At 41.4% G+C, this 18047-nt stretch overlaps 2 protein-coding genes and 1 long non-coding RNA gene across 5 annotated transcripts; 1 reads left to right on the top strand and 2 right to left on the bottom strand.

Annotated features, from left to right (window-relative positions):
- Positions 1-45: 45 nt before the first annotated feature.
- Positions 46-3816, bottom strand: SRSF1 (serine and arginine rich splicing factor 1). Of its 2 annotated transcripts, none has more exons than XR_001119813.3 (4): positions 3496-3816; positions 2894-3078; positions 1480-2527; positions 46-564 (listed from the first exon to the last, which is right to left on the bottom strand). XR_001119813.3 is itself a non-coding variant. In XM_004271780.4 (4 exons), the coding sequence occupies exons 1-4, from the start codon at positions 3687-3689 to the stop codon at positions 1961-1963; spliced, it is 747 nt and encodes a 248-aa protein (XP_004271828.1). In that variant the 5' UTR covers positions 3690-3815; the 3' UTR covers positions 46-1960. The 2 variants fall into 2 exon arrangements, 1 of the variants encoding a protein (XP_004271828.1); XM_004271780.4 differs by having other exon boundaries at positions 46-2155; positions 2355-2527; positions 3496-3815.
- A 67-nt stretch (positions 3817-3883) lies between these two features.
- On the top strand, positions 3884-9618 carry LOC117202103 (uncharacterized). Of its 2 annotated transcripts, XR_004484287.2 has the most exons (5): positions 3884-4013; positions 4309-4369; positions 4575-4845; positions 5504-5711; positions 6994-9618. It is a non-coding gene; the product is annotated as an uncharacterized LOC117202103 (long non-coding RNA). The 2 variants fall into 2 exon arrangements; XR_004484286.2 differs by having other exon boundaries at positions 5504-9618.
- A 4407-nt stretch (positions 9619-14025) lies between these two features.
- On the bottom strand, positions 14026-15637 carry LOC101270628 (protein-L-histidine N-pros-methyltransferase). The gene has a single exon (XM_033431732.2). The coding sequence runs from the start codon at positions 15473-15475 to the stop codon at positions 14519-14521; it is 957 nt and encodes a 318-aa protein (XP_033287623.1). The 5' UTR covers positions 15476-15637; the 3' UTR covers positions 14026-14518.
- Positions 15638-18047: the final 2410 nt, after the last annotated feature.

The following is an 18047-nucleotide window of genomic DNA, read 5'->3' as shown; positions in this document are numbered from 1 at the left end:
TCAACCAGTAAAAATTCTTACAAGAGGAAAAAGGACAACCATGCATTGTTTTTTTAAAAAAATGTTTATTTTTTCAAAGAAAAACGGCAATAGCCAATTGGAAACCTACTTAGTCTTCAACTCCAATTTTCTTTAAATTTAGAAGTGACTTACTGTTTTACTATTTTAAACAAACCCCCCCTTTCCCCTTTAAATGTTTACCATCTACTCGTGCTGAATCCTTCCAAGGAGATTGCTCCAGCGTATATCTCCAGGTCCTCGCTTTGCTCCTTTTACCAAAAAATGCAAAACACAATTCCATCGTGCATCTTAAGGGCTCCAATCGTCAAAAATAGGAAAAAAAAAAAATCTTTGGAATAGCCAATTAAGTTGAATAAAAAAAAAAAAAAAAATCCACACGAATGCGGTTTGGTTGGGGCAGGAATCCACTCCTATGTTCCTGGTAATCTGATCCCGCTCCATGAATCCTTGTAATTCATCCTCCCTATCCTATCCACATTATGATTTGAATCCAATGATCCAGCTCCAAGGATTGGGATCCAGTGAGCCCTCTCCAATCCAAACCTTTATAACCAGCAAAACCAAAAAAGAGGAGGCAAAATGTTAGATACTGTAATCAAAAAAGGTTTCTGGGGAATGATGAGTTATGTCTGTCATCAGTTTAACAGATGTACATCAATAACTATCAAATTCCCCAAAACAAGTTTCTGAATGGTGTTCAGATAAATTTTAGAAACTTAATCATCATAGAGACTAACTGGAAGAAGCATTTTATATTTACAGTTCAACTGATAATGCCAACACTTGTTACTGTACAGCGTATTACAGGTTTTGTGGTTGCAAAAAGTCATGTAGTTGAGTTTACTGGTATTGCTACCCACCTAAGTCTAAACTAAATCTAATGCTCCCATCTGTAATTTAATTTGTAAATTAAAGTGTTTTAAACATATGAGTCAATTATGAATATTAGTTTAAAGGGGAAGGTGAGACTTAAAAGTATTCCCAACTAGATTATCTACACCAATACGTTGGAACTCTATATTTTGCTTTCATTTTGTCTTAAAAAAAATGAAGTAGCAACGCTATATCAGTCACACAGAGGACATGCAGATTTAGCAGTATTGATATTATACTCTATCCGGTTGGAATTAAAGACACCCTGTACCCACATGTACACCAACAGCAGGTCACACATTAACAGTTGTAACTAAGCATTGTGACAAATTAGCCAGTTCTTCCCACATTAGTCCCTATTAAAACAAAAAAGGGTAGGGAGCAAAATAAATTGTTACAAAATGGGCAACGTAATTTTGCCACAATTGCCAAGGTTTAAAGAGCAAAGCAATTGTAGCTAAAGGTCACTGCATAAGATGTTTGCAAGTGTTTTAAGGTAGATGTACAATCATTTTAAACCCTTGCCTTTTAGTATAAGGTCAATACTGCCAATTTCATCTGTGACAATAGCACTTGGAGTCATACCATTGCCTCCATTATTGATCTGATCCTCCTCAATCCTCCTTTTGACAATCCTAAAATGATTGAAATGTGCTCCACAATCCTTAATCCAAAGCATTCTTAATCCATCTCTTCAGATATGTCTACAGAAAGACACATGAAAAGCAAGATAAACATAAGAACTTCCCCAGGTAAGATAACCACAAACACCCCCAACAACCCAGTTCACACAAACCAGAGCAGAATAGACATTTACATAATATCACAGTCTGAAGAGCATGGAGAGTTAACTAAATTTAAACAATCCTGTCTATGACATCACTTAAAATACAATTTATCAGACATGAGGGGAATGTAGATGTTAGGAGCAAGGGGATATTACACAAGAATGCAATTCAACACTTTAGCCCATTCTGAACAGTTTGAATTAAAAAATGAAAAGATTGTACTGAATAAAGGAAAACTGTATACAACATGGGTTCTACAAAAAGTGTCACCAATCATCTTATGTACGAGAGCGAGATCTGCTATGACGGGGAGAATAGCGTGGTGATCCTCTGCTTCTCCTTGGGGAATAACTGCGACTCCTGCTGTTGCTTCTGCTACGGCTTCTGCTACGACTACGGCTTCGAGATCGAGATCTTCCATAACTTGGACTTCTGGGCCCATCAACTTTAACCCGGATGTAGGCAGTTTCTCCCTATTGAATAGACAGAACTTTCGATTGAAAGATCTAAGCTTTCACCTGTCTTCAGGCATGCTGAATTCAATGTAACTTAAACCAGAGGCACTTTACTGGGTTTACTCGGACACCCTTGCCTGAATCTTACCTTCAAATTCCACTGTTAAGACCACTGTATCCAATTCTGGCCAAAGAAAAGAATAAGTGTATAACCTACCTCATGAGATCTAAACTTAGTGTTATCCAGTTTTCGAACTGCATAGGTCATATCTTCTTTCCGTACAAACTCCACGACACCAGTGCCATCTCGGTAAACATCAGCATAACATACATCACCTGCTTCACGCATGTGATCCTTCAAATCCTGCCAGCTTCCACTTGGAGGCAGTCCTGAAAAAGTTATTTTTTTTCAATACCAATTATCCTAAAGTTCACATTAAACTTAAAATTTACATTAGAACAAAGATTACTTTAAAATTAACGATTATTTTTAACATCCTAGGTTAAGGAGCTGTTAAGATTCTGAAATCAAGAGCCCAAAATTATTTGCAAAGTAAGGATCTTCATATTCTAGGTACTGCAACCTAATTCGGCAAATCTCAAATACAGCAATCCCTGTTTACTAAATTCACCCACAGGACTAAAATAATTTAAGACCTGGCATGAAAACTTGCATTTGTCAAACTGGTCATGCAAGGAAAACTTTAAAATGGTTTCTGCCCCCTTTCATCAACTCGCACGGAACGGTCAACTCACCAGAGACAACCACTCTGTTTTCAGAGCGCCTGGACGGGGGACCATAGCGGCCTCGGGGAGCCCCGCCACCTCCACCCCCGCCGCCGCCTCGGCCTGTACCACGGCCGCTTCGAGGAAACTCCACCCGCAGACGGTATCCATCGTAATCGTAGCCGTCGCGACCATACACCGCGTCTTCCGCATCCCTGCGTGATCACAGAAGAGCAAAGGGGTAAGGAAAAGGACCGGGAGGGGCGGCTAACTCGGTCGGAGAGCTAGCGGCCCCCCGCACATGCGCACCTGGGGTGGAAGAGCCCACATGCGCTGCATAATAGGAATGGCCCCTCCCCCACCCAGAAGCACGCCAGGCTGCCGACCACTACGGCAGCCCTCGGCGCCTCAGTTTCCCGCTCCGAGCCTGCAAGTCGGCTCTGGGGACGTCCGGAGGGCCCAGCCACGAGAGAAGCCTCGACGACTCGGCTCCTCACTCCACTCCTGCATGGGCGATTCGTCTTGCTCCCAACCTCAGAGCCCACCTCCCCATTCTCCATGCGAAGGCCTTGGAGCCTTCCCCAACTACTCCAACCTATTTCCTCAAGGCAGCAAGACCCTGACCGCCTCACCGCGGGTCCTCGAACTCAACGAAGGCGAAGGGCGGTCCTCCGCGGCGGTTCTTCAGATCGATGTCGCGGATAGCACCGTATTTGTAGAACACGTCCTCAATGTCCTTGGTTCGGATGTCTGGAGGTAAGTTCCCCACGTAGATGCGGCAGTCGTTGTTCCCTGCCGGCCCACGAATCACACCACCTCCCGACATGGCGGCGACGAAAGGCGCGGACTCGAGAACAGATCTTCCCACCAAGCCTAGCGAACAGCAGAGCGAGCCCACAGCTACACCACGTCTCCCGCGGCCCCTCCAAAATGGCGCCTTTATCAGCTCGGCGCACGGATATGGGGGGAGGGAGGAAGAGAAGCGGGAGGAAGCAGCTATTCGATCTCACTACGCACGCGCAGAAGCGTAACGGGTGCTGCGAAAGGCACGCTGGCGCACGCGCGACGTCACCCTCCGCGCGAAGGGAAAAAAAGTTCCCGCGTTTCCGATTTTGTGGAGAGGTTCGCGAATGAAGTGACCGGCTGAGTGGTAAAGATTAAATACAGAGCCCTCATAAAAGGGGTTATTAACCTCTGTCGAGTCCTAAAGAATAATCAGTTTCCCCAGGAATGGGTCTCTTAAAGCAACGGCGCCCTGAAAGGATTTGGTGAAACCTAGCCGAGAGCTTTGTCCCACCATGCTCTGCGGTGTTAACGGCCTTTGGCGGGAAAGACTCACGGGGGCGGAGTCTAAGGGGGCGGGACCGGGCGGTTGCTCCGGAAACGGGGGCGTCCTAGGAGAGTGCGCCTAGTTCAGCAGTTGCGTTGTCTGTGATTCAATGCAGAGCCAAGCCGTGACTTGGTCTTTCTGTCCCGTCTCCTGCGAACTGGCCGTGGGCTGCTTACGTAAGTGTCTCATGGAGGGGAACCCAGCTTAGATTCCCTAGTAAATAGACTACACTAAAGTACCGTTCCACCTTCGGTTCGGAACCGAGCTTTGTATATAGCTCAGTTAAACACTCCTTGTGCTAGTGGCGGTGATTCGTGCTCTGACCAGTCATTGGTGGTACCTGCCACCCAGGACCCAGACCTCTGCTTCTCTCTTCAACAGCCTATCGCTAGGCCCAACGCAGCGGAAAGGTCCAGTGAAGGTTGCAGAATGAATTGTGCCTGTTATTTCTCCAGCTGCTTTCAAAGAACGAGAAAAAGCGCTCCTGCCTCTGTGTATTGCAGAATCCTGAATTTCCTTCCTTTTTTTGAAGTCATTACCAGGCTTCTCAAGTAATATGAATGAGCACAATGAATGTGTGAGTACTACTGGGACCACTGGAGACCACAGTTGCTGCTCAGGACTGATCCTGGTAGCATGCTGGTCCGGGGAGGTAAGAACTTTTTACATTTTTTCCTCAGTGACATCTGAAATCTAGATTTTTATATGAAATGCTGGGGTTTTTAAATATTAGTGATGAATTCAAATTAAGAAAAACAACAACAACCCTGCAGTTATCAATATGCTAAAACAGATCTGCACTCTAAGTGTGAGGATAATTTTTTTCATATTATGTATTTATTTGCAACTCCCTCTCCCCAGGGATGTGAGGCAGTTTACAGAGATACCATAAAACATTACTAAAACTGGATGGAGAAATCATGGGGAAAATAAGGGAGGAGGATTAAAATGAAGGCATTGATAAGATTAGTACACAAAATGCCTGCAGTAATAATTTGGTGAACTCCTAGAGATGGACTGCAAATTTGCCTGTGGCCATCCCAGAAGTCACAGTAAAGAAAGGAACACAGTATGTTCAAAATCCAAAGTGCCTTTGAAATTTAAAAAAATAGATCGTTTAGCAGAAGGGCATGTTTTCAGTTCTGAAAGTTGACTGAATGTATTTTACAAATGTTTCTAGTAATCCCAAAATACAAATTTAATTTGCTCCTCAACAGATCCATAGAGGATCTTTGGTAGTCCTTGAAATCTCTTTGGTGGTTTCCAAAATTATGAGTATATGTGCATGTACTTTTTTGTCTGTCCTTTAGCTCAGGAGTCCCCAACCCCTGCGCCGAGGACCAATACTGTTCGTGACCAGGCCGCACAGCAGGAGATGAACGGCAGGCGAGTGAGCAAAGCTTCATCTGCTGCTTCCCACCGCTCCCCATTGCTCGCATTACCACCTGAACCTTCCCACCCGACCCCCCATCCGCGGAAAAATTGTCTCCCACGAAACTGGTCCCTGGTGCCAAAAAGGTTGGGGACCACTGCTTTAGCTCATCCTTCAATGACATATTTTTAAACTGAACTTTCAATTTAAAGAGAGAAGACCCTGGGAATTTCCTGGAGGTCCAGTGGTTAGGACTTCTTCCTTCCACTGCAGGGAGCATGGGTTCCATCATTCCATCCCTGGTCAGGGAATCCCACATGCGCAGTGCGGCCAAAAGAAAAAAAAAGAGAAGACCCTGATAATTTTTCAGTGAGAAGCTGACCAAAAGGGACACTATTTCAACAGATTTATTCATTTCTAGCACTATCCTACTTGGTTAGCAGCAGAAGAGATGAGAGTTTTTAAAGAATTCCAGGCACATCATGTATTGGTTCTTACATTCAATATTTATTTACTGAGCACATTTTCTATCTAATTTTATCCATCCATTTATGATTATTCAGATTCATCTTTGGTTGATTAATGTTAAGTCAGTAATAACTGAAGTGATTTAAACATAGGTGCTTTTGATTTCAAGGCATTTTCATTCCAGAAAAATAAGAAAACCATGAATTTGCTTTGATTTATTCTTGTCCAATTTAATGCAGTCATTTCTGATTCTGTTCAGTTCAGAAGAATACAGGGTAAAATTTAATAGAGAGTGAATAGGACATTCTTGTTTCTCTCTTGGCCTATTTTACCGTGTTTGAGTGTAACCAAATTGTAGGTTCTGGGGTCTCTTGTAACCGAAAGTGGGGTTCGGCTGCTCACTGCTCAGAAACCAATAAAGGCCAGGTTGGTGGAAAGGAATGTTCGCTTTATTTTGGATGCCAGTGACTGTGGGGGAGGGTAGATGCCTGTCCAAAAGGCCGACTCCCCCCACCCCTCCGCCCCCGACAATTGGGGCAAGAGCTTTTATAGACAGAGGGAGGGGGCCACATGCAGAAATAATACAGTCAGCTCTGACAGTCATCTTGAAATTGGTCATCAGTGGTCTTACCAGTGTCATCTTGATTGTTTTAGGTACAGTTAATCTTCAGTTCCAGGTTCGGTTTGTTTCCATTTCTTTGAGGCCAGTTTTCGGAATTGTGGAAGCTTATGTCATGGCTACAGCCTGGTCATCATGTAGTTAACTTCTTCCACCTGGTGGGGGCTTCAGTGTCTATAAGACAGCTCACAGGATGTGGCTCAGAATATTGTCTATAGCCCTTAAGGAGGAACTAAAGGTCCTTGACTATGCTTAATGACTAAACTATTATTTGGTCTCCTCTGTTTTCTTTGTTTCTGCATTTTCTCACTTCTCTGATTAAACTTATCCTTTGGCTAAAGTTTTTCCACAGACAAAAGGCAGGCTGGGACTTCCTTGGTGGTGCAGTGGTTAAGAATCTGCCTGCCCCTGCAGGGGACACAGGTTTGAGCCCAGTTCCGGGAAGGTCCCACATGCCGCAGAGCAACTAAGTCCGTGCGTGACAACTACTGAGCCTGTACTCTAGAGCCCGTGACCCACAACTACTGAGCCCACGTGCCACAACTACTGAAGTCTGCGCGCCTATAGCCTGTGCTCTGCAGCAGGAGAAGCCACCGCAATGAGAAACCTGTGCACTGCAATGAAGAGTAGCCCCGCTCACCGCAAGTAGAGAAAGCCCGCGCACAGCAACGAAGACCCAACGCAGCCAATAAATAAATAAATAAATATTTTTTTAAAAGGCAGGCTAAGGACATGGGTGCGGGGGGGGCAAGGACCATAGGGTCCTGGTCTATTTCACTATGACAAGGTCAGGGTGTAGCAAGAAAAGTCTGGATGGCTGTTTATCAAGGTCTCCTTGGGTGACATTAGCTTGGAAATTATTACATTTAAGGGTATGATCTTATACTATCAGTGTCCCAGAGTAGATTGGCATGTTTTAGTACACAAGAGTGAAAAACAAGAAAGCGAATAAACCAAACCATTTGTTCATTTGTTGGGGGGTGAAACAGATTCATTTTTGATAACCGTGATGTTCAAATTGTACACACCAAGAAAACTTTTTGTCAGGTCTGGAAAGCAAATCAGACAGTTTCTTAGTAAATAAGGAATCAAAACAAAATGAGGTGAATCGCTTTGAGAGATGTCTCATTCAGATCCTGGTGAAACCTGATAAATGATCTCTGCCCCACAGCAGAGTGTACCTCTTCAAAGACAGGAAGATTCATACCCTCTGGACTTTGCATCTCTGTTCCCCGAATAGTGCTGGGTAAAGATTGGCAATTCTCTGTCTGTAGGCTAATCTTCATGCAAAATTTTCTCTGAACAGTGTACTATACAATTAATTAGATCTTTGCTGACCAGATTACAGCCACTTCGTTTTGCCTCCTGAGATTACCTCCTCATCTTAATTAGGGCTTTAGAGTGTTTCTAAACTCCTCAGTTACACAGTCACGGACAGTTTTATGGATTGCTCTCACAATTCATTAAGTATGGATTTTACCAGTTTAATTCTTAGAAGCTGCCTATTTCAATACTTTTGCTGTGTATGTAAAGTTACTTCCGCAAAAAGAAACTTTAAATGCTTTCGATTCAATCCTGTAAGTATAAACTAGTGTAAGCACTATACTGTACCCTGGAAATAATTACTTCGGGAAAAAAGGAAATTCAAAGAGTTAGTTACCGTAAGGGTTGAAATCACAAGACTCAGTTTTTCAGTTATTTTCCTAACACTTAAAATCTACCTGTGGTGATGGTTACACAAATCTGTAAATATACCAAAAACCATTGAATTGTACAAGTAAAGCAAGTGAATTGTATGGTATATAAATTATAACTCAATAAAAAAATTTTTAAATGACTGGGGGAAAAAATATCTCCACAATCAGCAAAATCACTCTCCAGTACCATTCCTCTAAAGGTGTTATTAAGGCTTGGAGGTGTTCTAGAGTAATTTGCACTGAAATATGCCTTCCCTAATCTGGAAATTCTGTTTTCAGTATTTGTGTATCAATCCTTACTGTCATTTATGGGGATAACTGTTAGCTTTACTAGGTGAAGAGACACAAAGATTAGGAGTACTTAATTCCGCCGTGAATAGCAGTTACTTCCAGAAAGAGTTCACTTGCATAGTTCTCTATTCCCTTGTTCCACCTGTTTAGTGATTAGTATTCTCTGAGAAAGGAAGAAATATTAATGGTATATCTTTTTATTTCATTTATATTTGTCTCATCTTCCCTAGTAAACTAGGTTGAGGACAGATTTTTGCTGTAATTCCCTTTATTACGAGTACATTTTCTGTTAAAATGAATATTATTGACTATTTCCTGACTGCTCTTTGAAAATAATGGGACTTTAGATGAGCAGAATGTTGTTTCTATGGAAACTGTATCATGTTTCTGTCAGTGGATAGACACAATGGGTACAAGGATTGTTTTTCATTTCACAGTGTAATAATGATAGCCACTTTTCAAGCCCAAGTAAATCATCTAATAATATAGTCTTGGTAATCTTATTTTAGGACTGGCCTCCCTCATTCTTTGATTCTTCTTGTTTTGTTTTTGGCTAATTCTGCCCATCTTTACTGTCCTATTACGGATAACAATAACATGATTTTGCCAGAAAACAGCTCTCAAAATGATCTATTACAAAGAGATATACTTCTTCCATGTCTCCCTCTTCCTATTGATATTATTACTCCCTCTCTCCCTCTTCTTGCTTAATTTAAGTTCTTTCTCTTAAAAATTAAAACACCAAATCATATTGTACATTTCTTAATTGGAGTAAATGGCTGTTTAAAGAATTATAATAAAAATATGGCAGATATCCTTTATTTGCTAACAATGCTATCTTTTTTGGCAATTTTATCTTATACTATGAGCCCTATATAAGTGTTAGCTATTATTAGTAGTAGTAGTAATGGTATTATATGTTAATGTGTCTGTCAAGTATGTTAGAAATAATTTCAATAAAAATTTTTTTATTTGAAATTTTGAGAGTATGACTGTTTTTTCACCCTTTACTGTTTTAAAAGTTAGATTAGCTGAAAACTCTCAGAATTACTTTTCTAAATTTGCTTGCGGAGTTGAGTAGTTGCAACATAGAATACATGGCCCACAAGCCTAAAATATCTGGCCCTTTACAGAAAAAGTTTGCCAACCTCTGGCCAAGAGGGAAAAACCTGCTTTTGTAATTTTTGCCTAAACCTAATTTATAAGTTCAGTTTTGTCATGTTCTTTCTCTAGTAGGTGTTTTTGATGGGTAATATATTGTTAATAGTTGTAAACATAAGTAGTACACTTCTTCAAGTGATACTTTGCTTACACATGCTTCAGCACCCATTACTACAGTGTAATGCTAAGGTAACCTGCCAGCCTGCCCAGCCCAGAAGGGAAGGTGCTGCTCTGTTCCAACCGGTTGCATTTTTTTGTCGTCTCGTTGACTCAAAATTGCTCGTCTTAAGAGTGCAGGTTTCTGTAATTGTTCTTGCATTGACGCAATGTCGTATGCAGAGTCCATACAGGTTCTGTTCTAAGTATCTGTTAATGTCCACTCACTGTGGAATTTGTAGGTAAATTTCCAAAATTTGCAGATTGTGTTCCACAGTTCTGGGAGCCCAGCAGCTTTCAGGCTGCTGCTAGTACCACCACTCGCCCCAGAGGACTACTAGATGTGGATACCTGTGTAGTCTACAGTCTAGACCCATGCCCATGGGATCCTTCCTTGTCTGGCCCCCACCTGCCTCCATGTGGTCAGGAGCTCACCAGCTGCAATTCCTTCCAAGTTAATTTCTACCCTTTGTAGTATCCAGACTCCAGGGGAGGAAAAGTTCTTTCCCTTAATTTAGAGTCTCCATTTCCTGTCTTGGGATCTATCTTTATACAAGACAACTGAGAATGAGAATATTTGCTTCTAAAGGAATTCCCTCTCTTTTCTGCAGGAATATAACCTCTCCCTCTGCCTCCTTATGGGCCAACATTGATATATTTTCCAAAGTCTGGATTGTTTGCAATTAATACCACATGTAGGACCTTCTCACTGCATAGTCAAGGTTGAACCTCATCAGCCAAACATGGTCCAGTACATTTTTCTTTTTCCAGTTTCAGTTCTTCTAGTAAGTGATGAAAAACAAGTTTGAACATCCTTTATGTGGTCTCCTGGATCTGTTTCTGTTATAGTGCAAGACACAGCTTAAACAGGAACACACATCCCTGCAAAAACATATCTACATCCATATAGAGGTAAGTATTTCTGTCTATGCATTCCTAATCCCCCATAATAATTTTGCAGTGGTATAGCATGTGTTTGCCAGAAACAATGATTTACATGCCCCAGTACTGATAATATATTCAGCTTCTCAGTCTAAAATATCTGCGGTCAGAAAGGAGCTTTCTTTATAATTTTTCCCAAGGTAAGTGGGTGTTATTTTATATTTGTGCAACTGGAAAGCCCCATTGGGTAGGCTTCCTAACATAAAAGAAAAGAAACAGTCTAAAGGATTATTCATATCTTCTACCTTTATAGATACAGTAACTGCTTATCACCTTAAAATGTGTTTTCCTAGCTTCAACTAAATCCAGGTTTTAAAAAAACTATAGATATTTCTGTTAATGTTTTATCAAGTCACAATTCTAGAACGTTTCTTATAAATTCTTAGTTTGCAAGTAAATATATAAATATTTGGGACTCTAGTTACAGTTCCCACCTGACAATGTACTTTTTTTTTTAATTTATTTAATTTATTTATTTTTGGCTGCATTGGGTCTTCGCGGCTGCGTGCGGGCTTTCTCTAGTTGTGGCAAGCGGGGGGCTACATTTAGTTGCAGTGCCCAGGTTTCTCTCATTGCGGTGGCTTCTCTTGTTGCCGAGCACGGGCTCTAAAGTACAGACCCAGTAGTTGTGGCACACGGGCTTAGTTGCTCCGCAGCATGTGGGATCCTCCCGAACCAGGGCTTGAACCCCGTACCCCTGCACTGGTAGGCGGATTCTTAACCATTGCGCCACCAGGGAAGCCCACTGACAGTGAACTGTTAAAGTTCTCTAATTGCCCTTAAGAGAATATAATTGCCTCTCCCCAGTCAAGGAGACTGTCTCTCAACCTCTGTGACTTTGAAATTCCACCAAAAATAGCCCCCTTTTGATATGAGCTGTATAAGGAAGGCTAGACCAAGCTATTTGCCCCCTGCCTCCAAGATGACTTGTAATTTGGTGTCCCTTCAAACTGATATTCTTTAGTTTCTCAACTATGATTTAAATAGGAGATTTAAAAGATTTTCTCAATTTAAAAAAAGAACAACAAAAAAGAATATATTTCTTTAGACGTTTATGCACCAATTTGTATGCAACTATTTGAATGCCAAAGCCATGCCCCGACCGACTCATGGTCTTTCCTGCAGAGCTTCAAGCACTTTTGAGCCTTTGTCTTAAGTAAAAGTAAGTACTTGTTCGGGGATGGTATAAAGTAATAGAGACTCTCACTAAGCATGATTTGCACTGTACCATGTTATTAAAGTGGTTTTCAAAGTTTACGACACTGTGTTTAAAGACATCTATACCAACAGACTTCTGTTGGGTAATGCTTCAATAATAAAACAATCCCCCATATCTCAGTGGCTTAGCAAAATAGCCAAGGTTTACTTCTTGCTTACGTTACTTCTTGGCAGCTAGGGGTAGGCAGAGGCACTTCTCTGCGTATCTTATTCTGGAATCCGGAAATCTGGTATGGGTATGGTGGAAAGATGTGCTTTGAACAAGATGGGTTTTTGTTTAAATCTCCTATACCATTTACTACCTGTGTGATCTTGCATAACTCCCTTAACCTACTTAAGACTCTGTTTCTTCATCTATAAAATGGGGGATAATAATAATACTTCTGGGGTTGTTGTGAAGATTAAATGAAATAACATGTGGAAATCAACTAGTGGTAGAGTGCTCTGCACACACGTTTTCAATAATTAATAGTCGTTCTTATTCAGGCTGTAAACACCTATGTGCTTGGATTTTCAATGTTTTTGGCTCAGATATCGGTCCACTTTACTCCTCTTTGGAAGAAGAAAGAAGTGAAACTCAAGTGAGTCTGTCTTGTGACTAATTTGATGTTGTGGATAGACAGCTTAGTAGAAAAGAAGGTTGGAGGTCTTGCCTAAATTGATTTTGTTTGTTTTTGTTTTTGAAATGGAAGATATGACCTATGCTGAAAAGAAGTTGAGACATCCTCTCCATGTATCACATAGAGAAACAAAAGTGCCCCTGGCCACACAGAATGCAGCCTCTAGTGCTATCCAAACATGTAGCTATTGGAAATGTGATGCAGCTCGTTTGTCTTTCTATGTTTCTGAAGGATGTCTCCCTTGTGGAAAAGCTGACTGGACGATTAAAAACCTCCTGATCAATGTAATGCTTTTTTTTGTTGCTCGGGGTTTATCTATGTGTTCTTTTTTTTTTTTTTTTTTTTTTTGCGGTACACGGGCCTTTCGCTGTTGTGGCCTCTCCCGTTGCAGAGCACAGGATCCGGACGCGCGGGCTCAGCGGCCATGGCTCACGGGCCCAGCCGCTCCACGGCATGCGGGATCCTCCCAGACCGGGGCACGAACCCGTGTCCCCTGCATCGGCAGGCGGACTCTCAACCACTGCGCCACCAGGGAAGCCCTACGTGTTCTTTTTTTAACCAACTAGTTGGAAATACATCTCAGGTTCCCCCTTGCTAATCTGGTGTGCTGAGCAGGAGCCTGTTCTTAGAAAAGTACAGACTTTGGAGCTAAAGAGATCTGAATTTGAATCCTGACACCTCTACTTACTAGTTGTATTACCTGGGGCATCTTCTTTTATTCATTGATTCGTCTATTTGTGTTTTCATTCTCATTCAGAACGTTTCTCGAGCACTCTCACTATGCCACGGGTACAAACATAAAGCCACGTGACCCTGCCGAGGACAATTTGTCCTCGGTCTACCCCAGTAGCCTACAAACTTTCCTGACCACTCACACCATGAATAAAACATATTTGAGCACAAGCCCTTCATATATGTACATTTTAATGTATTGTGTATGTGACTTCTACACAATCGTGCACATAATAAGACATTTGATTTTAAAATGTATAGTATTGTATCACATACCACCTGGGTGAATACACCCAATTTTAGGGGCTACTGGCCTAGTGGTAAGCTTATCTGAACCTCACTTTCTTCATCATTAAAATTGTGATGATAAAATCTGTTTCATGGTATTGTTGCTCATTCATTCACTTAACAAATTTCATTGAACACTCTCCAGTGCTAGATTCTGTCTGAGGGACTGGAGATAGAGTGTTAACTGTCCATTGTGTTTTTTACTAAGGGGAAACTTCCATTGGGGGGGATATTATTATACTTACTTATGTTTTTTTTTTTTTTTTATCTCCAAAAAAGTTTATTAGCATGATTAAAAACATTTTCTTGAATAATGATAGAATTTCTAAACATGAAAGAGTATCAGTGGCTATATCCTATAACCAATATTTGCAACTGGATGGACAGTTTTATTGCCAGTCTTCATTTTATTAAAAACAATCCATATTTATTGGTTCCATGTGAAGTCATGACTATTGCTTTGCCTGGGAATGAGTCCCTACTGCAATTAAGTATAAAAAATATCTTCCATAATCGGAGTGTGACCTGCATTACTGAGTAAAGAGTTAATAAAAATCCTCAAAGAGTTGGGTTTTTGTTTTTTAAAAACATTCCTTTTACACACTACAAAGAAATAATTAGTATTTTGGCTTTTTAAATTCCTACATGATATTTAGAATGGCAGTCCCCAAAGGTCCTCCCTTCGCATAACTGAGAACGCAGACCCTCTTCCGGAGCATACATTCTTGGGGTGGACTGTGAAAATTTCAAGCTCCACGTGTTTATACTGGTTTGAGAACAAAGACAGCATCATCCAGAACGTAGTAGTCATTATACATGTCACCTTCACACAGGTATGGCAGTCTAGTGAAAGCTTCGATAACAAAACCAGCTTTTCTGAAAACTTCAGGCAGACTATTCACTTGTTCTTCCCAATTCTGTCCCTTGATTTCCAAAATTTCTGATGGTTTATCCCACTTGCCACCGTTTTCCACATAGGGATGAAAAGGTAAGACCAGAGCAAGGATGACCCTGCCTCTAGTTGGCTCCAAGACACTTCTGATATCTTTTAACAAAGTCAGGGGCTGATCACAGCGGTCCAGCAAATTCAAGCAGCTGATGACATCATACTGGAACCCTGTATTCTGCCATTCATTTATACCAAGTACTCTGTATTTCTTCTTCTGAAGCTGCCATATCATAGTTTCAGACAGCTCAGTGGCGTAAATTTCTTCAAAATGAGGGCTCATGATTTTTGTGACTTCTCCATCTCCAGCACCTAAATCAAGAAGTCTATGCGTTTTCCAGTCTGGATTAATTTTAAGCAGTCTCTGAAACTGATCTGGTGAAAAGACAAACATTGAGCCTCTTCCTAGCAACCCATTGATAGATGTTCTAGACATAAACAGGCTAAAAACAGATGACACAAAAGAGTGATATAATTGGATAAACAGCCAGCCCGATTTCTCAATGCTGTTGTTTAAGAAGATCTGTGTTCCTTGATCAAGGTAACTCTGAACAAAGACAGCCTGGAGTGATTCACATAATTTCTCTCTGTTGCACGCATACCACTGGTGGTTCTCCTTCCTGCCGCCCGCGGCGGCCGCCGCCGGCCCGCCGGGGCCGCTCGTCATGTTCACGTACAGGGAGCGGGTGAGCGGGCTCCGCAGGGTCCACATCCTCTGCGCCAGCCACACGGACGCCAGGCTCAAACACAGCCAGCCCGCGAGCAGTCTCATCGGGGGCCGCGGCCACTCGCTCGGATCACCGCCGGCGCCGGGGCAAGGAGGAGGACGCGCCACCGCCTCCAGCCGCCGCCGCCGCCGCCGCCGCCGCCGCCCAGGATCGAGCCATCGCGCCCAGCTCGCCCATCCAGCCCCTTCAGGGCCGAGGCGGGGGGTCACTTATGTTTTAATTGATATTCAATTCAGCTGGCCTTCTGTATCTGCAGGTTCCATATCTGCGCATTCAACCAACAGCGGATTGAAAATACTTGAAAAAAAAAAATACCCAGAGAGTTTCAAAAAGCAAAACTTGAATTTGCTGTATGCTAACAACTAGTTACGTAGCATTTACATTGGATTTACAACTATTTACATAGTATTTACATTGTTTTAGGTATTATAAGTGATGGAATAAGATTATTTTAAGGCAAGAAAAATTACAAGAAAAATTAAACATAAAATTCTCTCTCTGCCTGTTTGAGCCACTATCCCACTCCCCTTTAGTATGCATTGTGCATCTTCATTATACATTAACTAGATCCCCTTAGAAGATGCCTACTCACCAAAAAAAAGCAATTTCCTCCTGGTGCCCTCAAGGTAACTACTTAGGAGATAACGTTCCTGTCTCAATCCTGTAAGGTGTCACAATAACCCACTACTCACCTTGTTGGACTATGCAAACTATCAATATGTTACTTTGACGTACAACCCTTTGTCTCAAAAACTTATGTAACTGTGCCTTGACCTCCAACAGGAGGAACAGTCCTCAGAGCTTTCAGAAAGACTGTCTCCCAGGTTATAATCCTCAGGTGGCTTGAATGAAATTTTCCATTTCTCTCTTAGATTGACTATTGATTAATTTTTTGTTGACATAAGCAATCCAGAGATGATTAAAGTATATGGGAGGATGTGTTTAGATTATATGCAAATACTATGCCATTTTATATAAGGAATTGAGCATCCACAGATTTTGGTAGCCACAGGGAATCCTGGAAACAATCCCCTGCGGATACTGAGGGATGACTGTATATTAAAATGCTTAACTTTTTTTTTTTTTTTTAAATGCTTAACTTTTAAACTCTAGTTTTTCTTAAACTTAAAAATCTTGATAATTATTAATCTAATCATACGTTGTATAAGTGTAAGATCCATTATTTTTACTTATTCTATGATTAATATTCAATTAATACCTACATTTAAAAAATTAAATCCTCAAACATTTAGCATATTATATAAGTAGTTCATCAAATTTTATTAAACATTTGAAGTACACATTTAATATATCTGATTCTATCAAACACTTCGAATTCTTAATATTAGTTCTACATTAGTCAGGGTTCAGTGCAGGAAACAGAAACACTCCAGGTGTTTTAAGCAGAAAGGGATTAAATACAGGAAGTTAGGTACTTACAAAATTGTTGGAAGAAATGGAGGAGTGGGCTCAAGGCGTACCTCTAGGTGTGACTCCCTGAACATTGCAGAACTGACCTCTCAAGGATGCTGCTTCCTCTGCCACAATCAGGAAAGTGGAGATCAGGGGGCCAGAACCTGAACAGTTAAGCCAAAAAAAAAAAAAAAAAATCTTGGCACACCGCCTAAAATGCTATTCAGGGATCACGGAGCTGCAGTAGCCACTACCACAATTGCCTCGTCACTGAATTGTGCTTTCTGCCACTGCTGCAATTGCTTCTCAACACCCAAGAGGCTGGGGACTGGACACTGGCAACTCCAAATTTTACCAGCACTACACACAGCAAAGTGTCAGGAAGATGGACCTTGCCACACTCCTATCTTCTGACTTATTTGATCATTGTTACTCATGTGTATAATGTGATTCCTTTAAGTGAATTGAAACCTCCATGAGGAAAGATGTCATGATTTCTTTTTATTTTTCAGCCTGTAGCACAGGCACACAGAGTTTGTTCAGTAAACATACATCAATGCTTGAGTATTCAGTACTCAAGGTATTTGATACTGTCATTTTGATGCCTTGGTTTTGATTGATTATTCTAATCCCCCATCCCCTGCAGCTCAACTTCCAGTGTGCCAACCATAAGCAACTGAGCATGCACAGTAAGTACTGTTGAAGAACTGGATCACTTCCATTGGCAATTTGTCAGAGACAACCATTGTAGACATTATCATGTGGTTAAAAACATCTGCTGATGAACACGGGGAAGGGGAAGGGGAAGCTGAGATAAAGTGAGAGAGTAGAATTGACATATATACACTACCAAATGTAAAATCGTTAGTGGTTAACAGCTGCATAGCTCAGGGAGATCAGCTCGGTGCTTTGTGGCCACCTAGAGGGGTGAGATAGGGAGGGTGGGAGGGAGAGCAAGAGGGAGGGGATATGAGGATATATGTATACATATAGCTGATTCACTTTGTTATACAGCAGAAACTAACACACCATCGTAAAGCAATTATACTCCAATAAAGATGTTAATAAATAAATAAACAAACAAATAAATAAATACCCCCCCCAAAAAACCATCCGCTGGTAATAGATGTTTCGTAGTGGTTGTCCACAAAAGGAAGTTTTATAGTTTGTTATATTAGGGCACCAGTACATCTAACTTCATTT

The sequence above is a fragment of the Orcinus orca genome, chromosome 19, assembly GCF_937001465.1.
Source record: "Orcinus orca chromosome 19, mOrcOrc1.1, whole genome shotgun sequence".
NCBI lineage: Eukaryota > Metazoa > Chordata > Mammalia > Artiodactyla > Delphinidae > Orcinus > Orcinus orca.
The sequence above is the reverse complement of the archived record's forward strand: the minus strand, read 5'-3'. Positions and strand labels throughout refer to the sequence as shown.

Coding starts and splice junctions, on each gene's coding strand:
- LOC101270628 (XM_033431732.2), bottom strand. CDS start 15,475: ATGAGACTGCTCGCGGGCTGGCTGTGTTTGAGCCTGGCGTCCGTGTGG.
- SRSF1 (XM_004271780.4), bottom strand. CDS start 3,689: ATGTCGGGAGGTGGTGTGATTCGTGGGCCGGCAGGGAACAACGACTGC. Junction 2,528..2,893: donor AAACAGAGTGGTTGTCTCTG/GTGAGTTGACCG, acceptor TAACTTTTTCAG/GACTGCCTCCAAGTGGAAGC. Junction 2,156..2,354: donor CTAAGTTTAGATCTCATGAG/GTAGGTTATACA, acceptor TCTATTCAATAG/GGAGAAACTGCCTACATCCG.